Here is a 15,003-nt window from a genome sequence, read left to right as displayed (position 1 = left end):
TTTCCAATAATCAAAGAGAAAAATTCGCCCTCCCAAACAGTGAAAACCTAATTATCGGCATTTTATCCCAAATTACACCCATTTTTAACATCCAATTTTCATTAATATTTGTGATATTTTGTTGAAAAATTGTACTCATAAAAACAATGAATTTTATACTTAATCCAATTGCTTTTGTGCGAAAAATTATTTAATAGTCAAGTAACGCAGAAAAATGGTTCATTAAAATTAATTTCACATATAATCTGGCGTCTTATAATGACATATAAAGAAAAACTCCATATATACATATGTACATAATATTTACCCAGTAGAAATAAAAACCTTTTTTTTTAATTACACATTTTATTGGAGTTTTGTTCAGCATAAATACATTTATGAATTTATTTGGTGCTAAAATACTAACAGTTTCATCTTCTCATGTTGTCTCTCAGTGTATAAGGATCGTATTCTCGGTTGCGGTTTGCGTATTGTTCTCGACCGCCAATTGTGGGTGGCGTGTAGCGTTGGATGGGTGTAAATAAATTGCCATTTGTCTCGCTTGCGCTTTGTATTTGTATACATCGATTAGGTAGTTGGTTCACTTCGTTAACCGTTCCGTGGTGGCTTTGTAAATTTAGAATCGTTTCCTTGCAGCACTTCCGGCGACTGATGGAGAAAATGTATAAGTAAGTGTGTATTAAGGGGTACCTTACGAACGGAGTTGATAATACAATATATGGGATCGGTAATAGTAATGATATACAATCGGTTTTAAACATATGTCTACGGGTTCTAACAATTAGATAGATTTAGACGTAGGGTCGTATAGAATAAGAAAAACTCGAATCGTTTTGGGGCGTGTAAAGCGGAAGATTGTAGATTGCGTAGCTGGATTGTCCTGCCCCCACTAATCCTCGTCGTCGTTGATGGCGGCACTGCTGCGCGAGATCTTCATGTAGGCGGCGCAGATGCACTCGCACACGAAGCGGTACTGGCTCTGGAATTCAAGGACACGTATGAGCAACCCCTCGGTAAATCCAATCCAGCCATACTCACCACGTTCTGCACCATGCAGGCACGCTGATCGCGCATGGTGCGCACAATGTCCAAGGGATACACCGGCTCACGAGCCTCCATCAAGGCCAGCGCAGTGTCCATCAGTATAAGCACTCCAGTGCGTCCGATTCCCGCCGAGCAGTGGACGATCACAGGTGGATTGGCGGCACTGATGCACCTGGAGATTTATAGAGTAAAGTTAAGGAGTCTTAAAGATCTCTCTTCATCCTTATACTCACTGATGCACGCTTGTCGAGACGGGCGTCTCGTCCTCCGGCGTGGCTCCGTTGCTGGCCGCGCATTTGCGTTCCCGCATAAGTCCACCGTTCTCGTCGGCATCCGCATCGGCGTCCATTAGGCGCACCTGCTTCAAGCTCTCCTCAATCTCCTGGAGGAGCGTGCGGTTTCGGGCGGCGCGCACGCGCTCCGTGAACTCCAGAAAGAGGTTGGGATCGGAGGGCACACAGTGGTCCGGCCAGACCAGGTACTGCATGTGGTGGATGTGCCGCTGCTCGTGTTTGTCCTTTAGCACAAACTCGCGGAAGACGAAGCTGCCCGTCTCGTCCGGTTTCTCGCTGAGGCAGCGCACCGAAAATCCCTCCGCCAGGTGAAGCTCTTCGCCGGTCACCGGCCAATACTGGTGGCACTTCTGGCGACCCGACTCCATCACCGTCGTCAGCATCACCAGGAGATGGCTGCTCTCCTGCTGCACCATGCGCCAAAAGTCTGTTGTGGTGCTGGCCAGCGGTCCCTGGGTGGCGATATACCGGTTCACCGCTCCGCCGGGAATCTCCATGTTCACGTAGTTGGCGTTGATGTAGTCGCCAGTTAGCGAGTTGACCAGAGAAACCCGCGTGCAGTCATCTGAAAGAGTCAGCCATGTTTACATGTGTTGATTTAAGATTTAACTATACACTCACATGGCGATATGTCTCGATATCGGTTCTTGGGTGCATTGGCCGGCTTGCGAGCTTCGGTGATGGCCAGATCCGGGTTCTTCCTGTACATGAGCTCGTACTGGGCCAGCAGAGCGCCTGAGGCCAGTCCGTCGCTGAGCAACAGCAGGCTCTGGGTGAACAGAGCATCGCCATCGAGCAGATTAGAGTGCGAGCCGATCTCGTCGCTCTCCGGAACGTACTGGTACAACGGTTCCTCCTCCAGGAGCAGAGGCGCCGAGCGCTGCGGACGCACCGTCAGCAGCAGTTCACCGCTGGCCTGGTGACGGCAGTCGCGAATCATGGCCACCACCTGCTCGTGCCGCAGGCCGTGCACATCCCGTCCATTAATCATGAGCACCTCGTCACCCTCGCACACACGTGGAGTGCAGCGATCGGCGGGCGTATGGGGCACCACTTTGGAAACCTGGACGGGCAGGCTCAAATCCACTCCTCCCTTCACGTTGAAACCATAGCGTCCCTGCTCGTCGGCCTGCAAACGGATGGTGATGAGGTCGCTGCCACTCTCCGGCTGCTGCTGACCCACTGCGTCCGCGATGGTCGTGGGCAGCAGGAGTGGACTGTGTTGGCCGGAACTGTAGGCGGGCGGCATGGGCGATGGCGAGGCAGACTCGAAGCGCCGGGTGCACTGCTCAATGAAGCCCACGTCGCTGAAAGGCAAGCCCCAAGTGTATTTTATAATCTGTTTCTAATAAATACAATTTTCTACTTACAGCTGGATGTCGTACTCGTCGCTCTGCTGCTCCCAGGCCTTTCGCGGCATCGAGTCCGCCTCCTTGGAAGTGACCTTATTGTCGTGGGGGCGGCTCGTCTTGGTGATGGTAAGAATGGTGCCACCGGTGGCCAGCTTGCCGTTGTTGTGGGAGCTGGCGCTCTCGGAGCCGCTGTGTTGCAGCATCGGAGTCCCGCCCGAGGAGCCTGATGTTCCGCATACGCCAGAGGCTCCCAGGAGCCGCTTGCTGGGAGAGCGCACAAAAACCTTGTGGATGCGACCGCGTTGCTTGGACTCTTGAACCGCCTGAAGCTCCGTGCGCCCAGAGTAGTAGAACTTGCTACCCAGGCTGATGTTAAGGAAGCGCGAGAGGCGATGTGGCCGCTTCAGGCGGAAGAAGCTGTGGTGCTCCACGCAAGACTTCCACAGCGCTTTGGCGTGCTTGTGGCTGCTCATTCCGAATCCCAGCAGGGTGTCATAGTTCTCGCTGGGCTCGCGTCGCAGCTGGATGAAGAAGTCCTTGCGCTTGAACGACACCTTGACCATCTTACTCCACGAGAAGGTGTTGACCCGCAGCGAGTGCTGGAAGACCAGCAGTCCCACCGCCGACACGCCCAGCTGCAGCTCCTTGCCATTGGAGTCGGTGGCCTTGTGCAAGTCAATCCCATACAGCTCCAGTCGCTTGGCGTGCTCCAGGTAGTTGTACTCCGCGTCTGCCGGCAGCTGGCCGCGGTGCAGCTTATGCAGTTCTCCCACCTTTCGCTCCGCCTCGGTCGTCTGGTCGCAGAGCAGCTGCATCCCGCTCAAATAGCCCGGCTGGTGTTCCGTCGCATTGAAGTCGCCCAATTCGGCTGTGGACGGGATGAGGGGTATTAATCGAATGGACTTCTGTGGGCGATCCGTGGCTTACATTGCACCGTGTAGCTGGCAAGCAGGCACTGGGTATTACTGGAGCATGGCAGCTTGCCCAGCAGAATGTGGCGCTTGATCTGCAGATAGAACTGGTAGCGAGTGAACTCCTCCTGCAGTCGGCTGGGATCGCTTACAAAGAACTGCGAGGAAAAGAGAGGAGAGAAATTAGTTTTCTTAGATATGGTGAACAGAAGGCTGTCAGCTCACCTTAACCCTAAATTCTAATAATGGAACGGCATCGTTGTCGAGCGAAACGCTGCTGCATTGCTTCTTGAACTGCTTCTGGGCATCCACCCATCTCTGGAAATATACAAGAAGAGAAATTAGAAATGCTCTACAATAATGGGGAGACCCATGATTTACCACAACGTCACCCGGCTTCTGCGGAAATAGTAAGCCAAAGTAGTCCCTTTCGGATAGCTCGAGATATTGAAAGACCTGATCCAAGAGTTCAGATCCTTTCGCACGTTTCTAAAAAAGAAGACAGAATGACGATAAATAATATTTTCCTTAGCTAACTAGGCTCATGCTTTCATTTTCTAGGCCAATTTCGTCTCAAATAAAAAGCAACCTCAAAAGCAGATCTTTGCTGGAACTTCTGCCTCTGTTGCCCACGGTGCAATTACAGTGATTAAGAGACTTCCATTTAGTTGCTATTTGGTAGACAGATCCCATCTCGATTATAATTTTCATCTGCAGCAACCGCAGCACACACTAGTCGATCATTGAGGTGAAAGAAAGTGAAACCTCGGATGGAGATTGGGAAACAATGCGGACAAGTGCGTGTCTGGAGATGCTAGTCGAGATGAAAGTGAGCTTGGAGTGCAGAGTCAAAAAATGTAGATATAAAGTGAATAAATGAATAGTGATGATTAACAGATGAAGACTTGAAAACTTTCTTTGTTTTGACTACGATTCGCATATGGAATAATTAAGAGCATGGCTAATGCGACTGCTACGCAAACAGTTGCGGTTTGAGTATTATAGGTACCAGATTTTTCTCAGCCAGATCTTTGCCGATACACGCACAGTACACTCATGCTGTTATATTGCCCATTAAATCAATTATTCTTTGACTTGGAAACCATGGCCAAATAAACTCGTTAATGGGCTTTTGGGGGTTGGAACTATGTTAACTAGAGGCCTGCCAGGTGGGGTCTTACCTCGATCCGAAAGGTGTGCGTGATGTCATCTAGGAACAGGACGGTGACGCATTGCTGCCGTTGCGGGTTCTTCTTGTCGCGCGCCAGTTCTGGGCCGCCTCCTCTCAGGCGAAAGGTTCTGGTCAGGTTGCTCAGTCGGAAGCGCTCAAACATGACCGGACTCCATGAACTCCATGATTCGGTCGGGATCGAGGGGTGCGAAAGTACGTATTTCACGTTGGAGGGCGCTGATTGCGGAGAAGGAGCTCCTTGGCTGGCGGGGCTCTTGGTCTCCTGGCTCGGCTTCTTGTTTATTCGATAAATTGGCAAGAGTGTTTGTATTCGTTTGCTTTATATGCTGGCTGGTTGTTTTGTTTCCAGTTAACTTGACTGCCTCCCTCGGCTCCTTTTCATGTGGATGGAAGTATGATTGACTGAAAAACGAGAGGTGGTGAGAACGAGGTTTTTATGTGCACCGACTTACGGCTTGATAAAAGCAATAAAAAAGCTCTCGCCTCCTTTTCCGCTGCAGTTGTTTATTTTCTTAGTTGTTATTTTATGTTCGAAACACTACTTCACTCACTCACTCACTCACTTCCTAACAACCCAGGCCGTTGGGTTCGGTTTTCCTGCCCCTCATTTCCATGGGCCCCGCGGAATTGGATGGTGCATACTTCCACGTAGTGCAAACCCAGGCAAACAAACGAAGTCGTTGACAAACGACAAGTGCTGGGTGACTAATATTTTGTCTTTCAGGCCTTCTCTGCCTCGCGGCCCATCGAAGAGCCCAGTATAACTGTTGTCAAACTTGTAGATAAGACATAGTATAGGGGGCAGTACTAATACAGACTCGTTTAGCATGTGTGCACTACGAAAAAATTGTATGACTTTCCGGAACTCATGTTAAATCTTGAAACTTGGCTTCTAAGCTCAACTAATCTTCATACACATATGTTTAAAACACAAATATTAAAAACATATTTGAACACATTTATGGGTTAAGGATCAATAAAATAGATTGCTAATCTAAAACCCCCTTTTTTAAGTAAACAAATAGTCTTGTTTAAGTAATGTCTTTAAGTAAACAAATACAAGCACCTAATTTGATGGTTTCCCAATTTCTAGCACAATAAAACCTTGACCACCGGACAACTCATTTAGATTCTTTCAGTGCAGTTGCCCCAAGCCGTGTGGCACAAATCGTATTTGCTAATGATTGATGTGCCGTGTAATTGGCTTAAATGCTCTCGACTAATATACGCAGACCCAAGTATCTGTGTGTGCATAATTGTAAGCACTATTCCACCTATTTTACCTTTCAACCTTATTTTCCGCAGACGTCGACTGTTCTGCTAAACTGGGTTAAACCCGCTTTTGTTGAGCTCCGCGATGCGGACACGGCGCGAATTAAAAAGGGCCAAGAAGAGGGATACAGAGCTTTTGCCGTAGTTACCATGCAGTTGCTAGTAATTATCGAACGGGGGCTAACTAGCGAGTTCCCTTGAGTCAGTGGTCGCTTTTAGCCACATATCGGGGGTGTTAAGCCTCTTTTATCGATAACGAAATGAGGCACAGGTTACTTTCTTGAATCTTGAATTTCTAAAAACGCACTATTTTTTGGTTTTTTTTCATTAGCAGGGAGAGCCGCAATTGTCGCAAGTAAAAATATCTCAGTATAGGGAGAGATATTTCTGTATGCTCTTCTATATAAATAATACGTTTCCGGACTGTTGTCAGGCGAAAGAGAAAGATGGGTAAAGCGGACGGATCTAGCAGCAAAACTAATACAAGACATAGCACATAACTAAAATAGATTGACATACAGGTAATTTATGTGGTGTCCCAAAGAAATCACAAATGGGCAATAAATAAATGTGGCTTAAGAACACAAAGTGATCGACCGTTAATAGGAGCACCTCCGGTTGGTTTCCCCATCGACATTTACCCTCGTTTCATTATCAGTCTGTGTAAATCATCAGTATATAAATACCATAAATCGAAAATACACAGTGGCCAATCGTATCTGTTATAAGAAATGGGCAAAAACTATTCGCCCCTTTCTAAACCACTTTCAAAAGCTTTAAATCTGGCACTATAAACATAGTTAAATTTAATTTTATATTATTTTTCACCATCTCTTACCGACCTTTCATTTGGACATTTGCAATATTTGCCTAGATTATCAACAGGTTATCAAATCAGAACACCATCAGAATATTATTAAAAACAAGCTAATGGATGGTTGCGTCATTCTCAGGCGCCCACGGGACAGGGTTACGAAACTAGATGAATGAAGTGGGAAGCGGGAATCGAGGCAGAGTGCCAGCTCCACGTTGGGCGCCATATTTGCCCGGAAGCCAGTTTAGTTTGGCGTCCATTTAGGGCAGCTTGTCAATGGCCAGTCAGCCGCTTTGACTTTTCATTATGAAATCGAAATCGAAATGGACAACACCTAGGCGGTGCCCCATTGTTGAGCCCCTCTTCCTTGCTTTTTCGGTTCGTTGACCGACTTTCTGAGCGAAATTATCGTTGGGGCAGATATTTGCATTTAATGTTTGTTTGTTTACGCAGTTCTTTCTCCATTCCGTTGACCGAATAACGGTCTGGGGGCAGCCCCAGCTTCCGTTTCTTTCTGCGACTCTTTCTTCGTTCGCTTGAACTGAAGAGAACCTCTTGCCAAACCGGTTGGAGTCTATAAAGCTGGCCTAGCACTTTCTAAGGGCATTTTCCCTGGCCTGACCTCCGCCTCTCGGCAAGTACTTGTGATCTCGGCTTCGGATTGTCGAGTGCTCCTCACTCGGGGGTTGCTCAATCAATGAAACCATTCCAGAGACAAGGGCAACGGGCACAATGGATCCGTATGGGGTAATGAAAACCGCAGACGTGGGACTTCCAAGGAAACGAAATTCGAAACGAAAGCCACAAGGAAAACAAAAAAGCCTAGGCAAAACAAAGCGGGCGTTGAGATAAGCTTTCAGATGTGGGTTTTAGGGGGCATGACGATAAGCAGGGGACAACCCGACGTCACTCAACTTCAATTACGCCCGACATCCTTCAAGGCGGTTTTCGTTTTGAGGACGAGTTGCTTTTGACGCCTGGCAACCCTAATAAAAGTAAAATGAGCTAGGATGCGCCACTTTTAAAATTTTTAGCATTTAGAATTCTTACTTGCAGCTTTAGTTTATTGTACAGCCCACATGCTAAACTAATGCTTTGTGCATATCAACTTGGTAAATTTAAAACAAATTTTCTATAATACATAGCGAAATCAGTGTTACACTCCTTTATATTTTATATATTAAATGAAGCATGCTTCAAGAAATGAAATTGGGGGAGCTCAAAGCAAAAGCTTGGTCCAAATTGAATTTCCCGGCTACGAGGGTTGTGGTCCACCTGGTGGCGGCACCCTCTGGCAAACTGCTTTTAAAATGGAGCAGGGAACTCTGGGGGAAAACTGGTTATACCTACTCCCCGATTGATTTTCTCTCGTGCCGGCGACGCATCAATTACGCTGGCCTGGCATTAATTATCGGCTGGCGTATGCATTTGCTGGGTTTTATTTTATGCCTGCCTAAACCGTTATGCCTCAGGGTTGCCATGTGTTCGACGTGGAAGGGGTGGCGACCCCAGAGGAAGGCATGGGGTAGTCACCCAAGGCGGGGTTTAGTCCGCTTATCGTTGTTTGCCTTTTAATTTTTATTGCATCTGGGGGCTGGGGAAGAGGAAGGGGGAGGGAGGAGCGCACCCCGCGAGTGTTTGTTCAGCGCTCAACATTCCGAATATGCTATTTTCGTGTTCATATTCCACATGCAACACAGTCCCTGGCTGAAGACCCGGGCGACACTCATACACTCCCGAACGCACTCGCCCAAATCTGTTCTAGATTATTATTTAATATAATTAAAATCCTCACTAAGTAGTAAACCTTTTAAAAACAAGATTACCTTTTGAATACTTAGCCAGAGAATAGGAGAGTAAAAGATGAAAAAAAATCAATGGAAAAAATTGCTCACTTATTTTCTCAGTGTAATATAGCAGCTGATTTGCGCTTCTATCATTTTTCCTCCTTCCTTTTGTTCTGCTCTAATCTGTCGCTTGGGTCAAAGGTATTTGTTGTTGCTCAAGACAACTTGGGCAAATCAAAAGGGCGAGAGGCAGTTGCAGTTACGGTTAATTGAAGAATTTGTAAACAAACAATCAACGTTTAATTGCAGTGCATCTTGACTATCTACCGTTCTCCTTAGTTCTCTCTTATCTGCGGCTATTGCCACTTCCTTCTTTGCATTACGTTCGTGCGGCTTAATAATTGTCTGTGTGTGTGTGAACAACCTTTGGTTCTCTCTCCTTTCCGCCTGCATTAAGTCTGAAGGAGGCTGTGTGTGGGAGAGGGACCGATGCAGACAAGCGGACAAGGGGGAAGAAGAATAATAATAATAATTACACACACTACAACAAAAAGGAGTTGCAATACCAAAAGTAAACGAAGGGGAGTGTGAGAGGATGTGGATTCTCACCTCTCTCTTTGCGCTGCTGTACTTGCACTGAATGATTGCACTTTTTCCTTCTTTTTTTTTATTAAATAAATGCAAAATATGTTTTAAACACTTTCGGGAAGGGGCAACAAAAACACACGCACTTCGTGCACAGACACCGACACTCATACACTCACACTTCAGCAGCGGCTTTGTGGAAAAGACAACAAATCGGCGAAAAAACGCAACTAAATTCACTAGGACTGGTCGACAATAAACAAGAATGAGAGATTTCGATTTAAAGTTAAGTCTTTCTCACTTCTTGGGGGTTTTCTCGGAAACGGAACAAACGAAAACAAACCGAAAGAAACTGAACCAACGAAAAATTTTTTGTTGATGTGTGGCCAGTTCCCATGAGGCCAATTATGCCAAATTTTTCATTTGCGCTCATGCCGGAATTTTTCATTGGCCGTGCTGCGGTCACACTGAATTTTGCCAGCAAACGTAAGACGTAAGCAAACGTAATTCAATACCAATCGATTTCGATGGTTTCACGTTTAAAAAAGATTATCGATGTTGAGTGCGACTTAATGCGATCAAACTGGGCGTAAGCGTATGAACAAGAAATGGGACATTCTCTCTCGAGCTCACCGCTTCCAGCGGGAGTGTACAATAACATGAAATGTATAATGTATAATAACATGAAATGAAAGTAAACTTTATAAAGTCATTGGAAATTATGATTAACATATGTACAGGAGCAGTAACAGTACCATTGCTGATCAGAATCTATCGCGGGATACGGGAAAGAAACTGCATGCAGATGCAACACGGAGCGTTTTGTGATCATTTCGTTCTAAAAGGACTTATTCCGATAAGCTTTCATTTCCAACTGGGGTGCAAATTACGCACACAAATAACATACAAAACTTGATAATTTCCCTGCCGACAGAATGTTATATTGGAATCAGTTTCGATCGTACTCTCGTCAGTAAGGGAGACATTCTAAATATAATTGTAAGAGACTTAGATGTAAGCAACATTAAGTAAGAAATACTAAAGACGCTTTTTGTTCAACGGTATTCCGCTTCCTACCTTCCGCTTCTAGCACCTGTGGCAACGCATAAAAAGAATGTAAACAGTTCAGATCAGCAGTAGGTTTAAAGTGACACGTCAGAAGGCAAAAAGCTTTTTTGTTCTTTGCCAAAAGCCAAAATTAAAATTTTTTATGGCAAGATTGCGTGCTAGGTGGAGATCATGTGTTTCGATCCAGATACATTTTTTACGAAAAGCGAAAAGTATGATATTTTTCCAAGGCAATTGTGCGTGCTAAGTGCATTTTTTGTGATGCTTTTCAGATGTGATTAAATATGATGCACCCTGGTTTATTTTGCTGACCATGTAAATAACAACAACGAAACACGAAGATTGCCAATGGTTGTTTTTTCGGTACTGTTCTCTTGACAAACCAATAATATAGACAAAAGGGAACATGCATGGAAGCGCGCGGTATCTCTCGTCTCTTAAATTTCTCTTCAGTTTCGTTTTTAATTCTGAACAGAGAAGTTCGAACCGTTCTCTTTGGAGACTGCCAGAGATGCCACCCAAGGCGAAAAGAGATAATTTCCCTAGTTATTAAAATGTTTGATGTGACCTTAAAATTGCTTTATGGGATATTACATATGTATGTATGTAATATTTTGAAACATTACTTTATTCGTGCGTTCGTAGTAGAAATCACAGGACTTGTTAGATACAATTCAATATCTTAAAAACAAAAAATGACTCAAACTAATAAAAGAACTGATTGTGGGTGATAAACTGGTGCATAGGTTTTTTGAGTTTCTTCTTAACTTGCACTAACAAAAACTTCACTCTCGAGTTATTTTTAAATTTAGAAATATTTTGTGACTGTTACCACGATAAGAGGATTTTTTGACGCCCCTCTCCAACTTGATAATTTGCTATCGGGCAACCCGGAAATACCAAATGATTCATAATTTATGGAGTACTGGGTTCGTTTGAATAAAAGCTTGATGCTCGGAATTATCTAACTTAAACTGTTCTGCTAAAACTTTTTGGGATGATTTGATATACCCTTATAAAGGGGTGTTCTTCAAGAAATTTAAAGGATTTTTCCCGTCCACGGAAAGTTGGGAATTTTCATTCATTGTTATTTTATGGTTTTTACGGTGCGGTAAAAATATTGAAAAAATATTCCGCCGAAATCAAAAATCAACATAAAATTAAGTTTTTGCCTCTCAAAGATGTTCATTTTTGTTGAAAATGTATGACCTAACATGAGGCAATGCTGTTACGGCTTACAACGTTCACAAGAAAGCTAATTTCCACAAGACGATCTGAATTATGATAGGCATAACAATTTATAAAAAATTTTTAAATTTTGTCAATACAGTTTGAAAATATTTATATAGTAAACAAAAACCTTTTAACTTTAACTTTCTTTGCAGACAAATGCGGATTTTTCGAAATGTTGATATTTCGAAATGCGAATATATGGGTCTTAGCTGTTTCTTTGATAGTTCTACCGAAAACAAAGGCAGATATCTACGATTGCGACTTCTTTGACACTGTCGATATTTCGGCAGGTCAAAGGTTTCCGAATGGTTCGTATCTATATGACGGGCTACTCATTCCCGCCGAGTTGACGGGGATATATAACTCCAGGATTCTTCCGGACGAATCAAAGGAAAAGGTGGAGAGCCACATAAGGGGATGTGTTTGCAAATTGAAAACCTGCGTCAGGTTTTGCTGCCCTCACAACCACATAATGAGGGGGGGTGTGTGCTCCAAAAACATGACGGAGGAAGAACTTGAAGAACACGATCCTTACCTGAACGTGACCCTCAAGGACGGATCGGAGGTCACAAGGCACTTTAAGGACGAACTAATTGTCCAGTGGGATCTACCGATGCCCTGTGAGGATATGTTCGATCTAGACAATCGAGATGAAATGGATCAGTACACATTGTTCGAGGTTTGCTTGCTATGTAAAGAATGTGGCAAGATTAATCGGTATTTTCTTCCAGAATGGGACTTTCTTCCGCCACTATGACAGCGTGACTCTAAACAAGCGAGAGTACTGCTTTCAGCATTTTGAGTTCGAATCAGATGACAATACCACATACATTCGAATAGCGCCACACAACTGCGTTATAGTGCCATCCAGAACGGCACAGACCGTGGGTAAGTTGCGGAGTATGGGTATACCTGTGTCCTTCCTGACCTTTTATTTCCCTCTTCCCACAGTGATTATCACATCGCTGGTTTGTATGGTTCTTACGATGTGCGTTTATCTTTACGTTAAAAAGTTACAGAACTTGCACGGCAAGTGCTTCCTGTGCTACATGCTTTGTCTCTTCATGGGCTACCTCTTCCTGCTACTAGACTTGTGGAATTTGTCGTTCAGCTTCTGCCTTACAGCAGGTTACCTGGGTTACTTTTTCGTGATGGCCGCCTTCTTCTGGCTTTCTGTCATAAGTCTGCACCTGTGGAATACATTCAGTGGCACCTCACACAGTATCAATCGCTTCCTGCCCGAGCATCGGTTTCTGGCCTACAACACCTACGCCTGGGGCATGGCGCTGATCTTGACCGGCATCACCTTTCTGGCCGATAAGATGGTAGTTAACGAGGACTGGAACCCTCGCATGGGCAGCGAAGGACATTGTTGGATCTATAGTGGGTTCCGCATTTCGCTTTCTGAATATTCCCTGCTTATGTAGATTTCCTCTGCCATCCACAGCTCTAGATTGGTCTGCCATGCTCTACTTCTATGGACCGATGGTATTGCTGATAGCCTTCAACATTGCCATGTTCATCCTGACGGCTGTTCGTATAATAAGAGTGAAGAAGGACATACAGAACTTTGCACACAAGCAGGAGAGAAAGCACAAGCTAAACTCGGACAAGCAAACGTAATTAAAATGTAAAATTTACTTCAATATTTAAATTCCATGATTCCATTTAGTTACACCTTCTTTTTGCGGCTTTTCATCATCATGGGTATGTCGTGGAGCTTGGAGATAATCTCCTACTTGGTGCAATCCAACGAAACTTGGGCAAACGTTTTTCTGGTAGCGGACTACTTCAACTGGTCTCAGGGAATCATCATATTTGTGCTGTTTATTCTAAAGCGCAGCACGCTAAAGCTCTTGAGGGATCGGTAAGTAATTTTCAATTCTGATAGATCCTCGAATAATCAGGTCCATTCATTGCTCCTGCCTGAGCAGAATTTTGGGTGAGAGAGAAGATGCCCTTGACAGCGAAGAAGAGATTTCGCTTGAGAATACGGAATATGATAGAAATGTCCTGTAATAGGTAATCCGAAAGGAACTCTGTTTTTGTTAACTTGGTGTTGGAAATTTTACTAATAAGGCGCTTGATGATCTTGCATGTGAGACCAAAAGCGGGTCTGTCGTTTTATGTATGTTTTGAAGCACCATAGGACTGTTTTCTCGTCCTCATGTTAAACTTAAAGTAGGTTTCAAGCCAAAAAATGCATGGGAATTAATAGTTAAAAACCTAATTTTAGTTTTCACTTTTAACTTGTTGTGCTTACTCTTAGAATGGTGTTTGCCTCCTGTCCTCACATATGTAGCTTTTATTTATTGTGGCACGGTGGTAGTTTTTATTATAAGCCCTTATTCCTATCAAATAGTAACTACATTTTCTTCCTAGGCACAATCCTAAGCCCACATGGAGTGTTGCCAGTAGCAGATCCAGAAGTAGAAATACGACGGGAGGATCATTAAACCACTTCACGAGGACGGCGTCGGTCACATAAAACTAGTCATTGATGTTTTAATAACGTTAACTTAACTACATAGAGATCATCTCGTCAATTTTAGCACATCCACTTTGCCATATCATACTAACACAAATGCAGATCAATGTGATGCAAAGTCATATCAACTACAAATTTTGATATAAGACCGTAACACATTGAAAAAAATATTTGAAAAAATGGTATGATTTTCATATCAAATGTGACTTTAAAAGGTCTTCGACAAAATAGTAATGTGTGGCTGTGAATTTGTAAATTTTGAGTATTTTTGGTATCTCTTAATGTATTAGTATAGAATGTATCTAAGAACCATTTTCTTGGTCTCGAGTTCAGCAAGAGGTACATTTTATCTGTAAACTTGCATATGCTATCCCGTTTTCTCGTCCGCTTGTTAAACTAATAGTAGGTTTATAACGTAAGAAACTATAAAAAAAAAGAAACTGAAAAATTTTAAAACCTCCTTTTAGTTTAACACACGATTGTTTTTAAAACAACGAGAATATTTTTTATTATTTTAAGTCGATTTAAACATAAGATTACACAACTTGAACTTGACCAAATTACTCATGACCTAATTTCGCATAAATAAATAAAAAATATTACAGGTATATCTGTCCATATAAACGCAGAGATGCCGGAAACTACAAAAGGTTGAATGTTAAGCGATCAGATTCTAAAAAAATTTTCACAAAATATATCTTTGGTGTTTTTTAAGATATAACCTTCTCCGCTTGGAAATAACATTTTTCAATTAGTTCTGAATTTCGAATTTAATTTTATCAAAGTCGGACGACTATATCATATAACTGCCATAGGAACGATCGGAAAATTGGTGGGAAAATAATATGAAACAAAGTAAAGCCGAAGTTAAATTCCTTTCTTGTTTTTTACTTTACATCTAGCATTTTTTGAAACCCAAAAGTTTTCGACCAAAACTGTCAACTGGTGGAAACCACCGCTGGCA

The 15,003-nt window shown here is 43.7% G+C and overlaps 2 protein-coding genes across 9 annotated transcripts; one reads left to right on the top strand and one right to left on the bottom strand.

Annotated features, from left to right (window-relative positions):
• Positions 1-325: 325 nt before the first annotated feature.
• Positions 326-9,636, bottom strand: Ptpmeg (protein tyrosine phosphatase Meg). Of its 3 annotated transcripts, none has more exons than XM_017078239.4 (10): positions 9,275-9,636; positions 4,782-5,194; positions 3,982-4,089; positions 3,826-3,918; positions 3,617-3,758; positions 2,708-3,557; positions 1,959-2,644; positions 1,278-1,902; positions 1,039-1,216; positions 326-979 (listed from the first exon to the last, which is right to left on the bottom strand). In XM_017078239.4, the coding sequence occupies exons 2-10, from the start codon at positions 4,932-4,934 to the stop codon at positions 890-892; spliced, it is 2,925 nt and encodes a 974-aa protein (XP_016933728.2). In that variant the 5' UTR covers positions 4,935-5,194; positions 9,275-9,636; the 3' UTR covers positions 326-889. The 3 variants fall into 3 exon arrangements, with proteins under 3 accessions (XP_016933728.2, XP_016933729.2, XP_065720122.2); XM_017078240.4 differs by having other exon boundaries at positions 9,430-9,636; XM_065864050.2 differs by having other exon boundaries at positions 9,552-9,571.
• Positions 9,637-10,121: 485 nt separating this feature from the next.
• On the top strand, positions 10,122-14,959 carry mth (methuselah). 6 transcript variants are annotated; one of them, XM_070997013.1, is made up of 8 exons: positions 10,565-10,592; positions 11,704-12,230; positions 12,283-12,439; positions 12,503-12,934; positions 12,999-13,170; positions 13,224-13,418; positions 13,486-13,573; positions 13,934-14,649. In XM_070997013.1, exons 1-7 carry the CDS (start codon positions 10,580-10,582, stop codon positions 13,568-13,570), a joined length of 1,581 nt encoding a protein of 526 aa, XP_070853114.1. In that variant the 5' UTR covers positions 10,565-10,579; the 3' UTR covers positions 13,571-13,573; positions 13,934-14,649. The 6 variants fall into 6 exon arrangements, with proteins under 6 accessions (XP_070853116.1, XP_070853114.1, XP_070853113.1 ...); XM_070997014.1 differs by lacking the exons at positions 10,565-10,592; positions 13,486-13,573 and adding an exon at positions 14,942-14,959 and having other exon boundaries at positions 11,718-12,230; positions 12,503-12,519; positions 12,571-12,934; positions 13,934-14,053; XM_070997015.1 differs by lacking the exons at positions 10,565-10,592; positions 13,486-13,573 and adding an exon at positions 10,122-10,249 and having other exon boundaries at positions 13,934-14,053.
• Positions 14,960-15,003: the final 44 nt, after the last annotated feature.

The sequence above is a fragment of the Drosophila suzukii genome, chromosome 3 (genome assembly GCF_043229965.1).
Source record: "Drosophila suzukii chromosome 3, CBGP_Dsuzu_IsoJpt1.0, whole genome shotgun sequence".
NCBI classification, from domain to species: domain Eukaryota; kingdom Metazoa; phylum Arthropoda; class Insecta; order Diptera; family Drosophilidae; genus Drosophila; species Drosophila suzukii.
The sequence above is the reverse complement of the archived record's forward strand: the minus strand, read 5'-3'. Positions and strand labels throughout refer to the sequence as shown.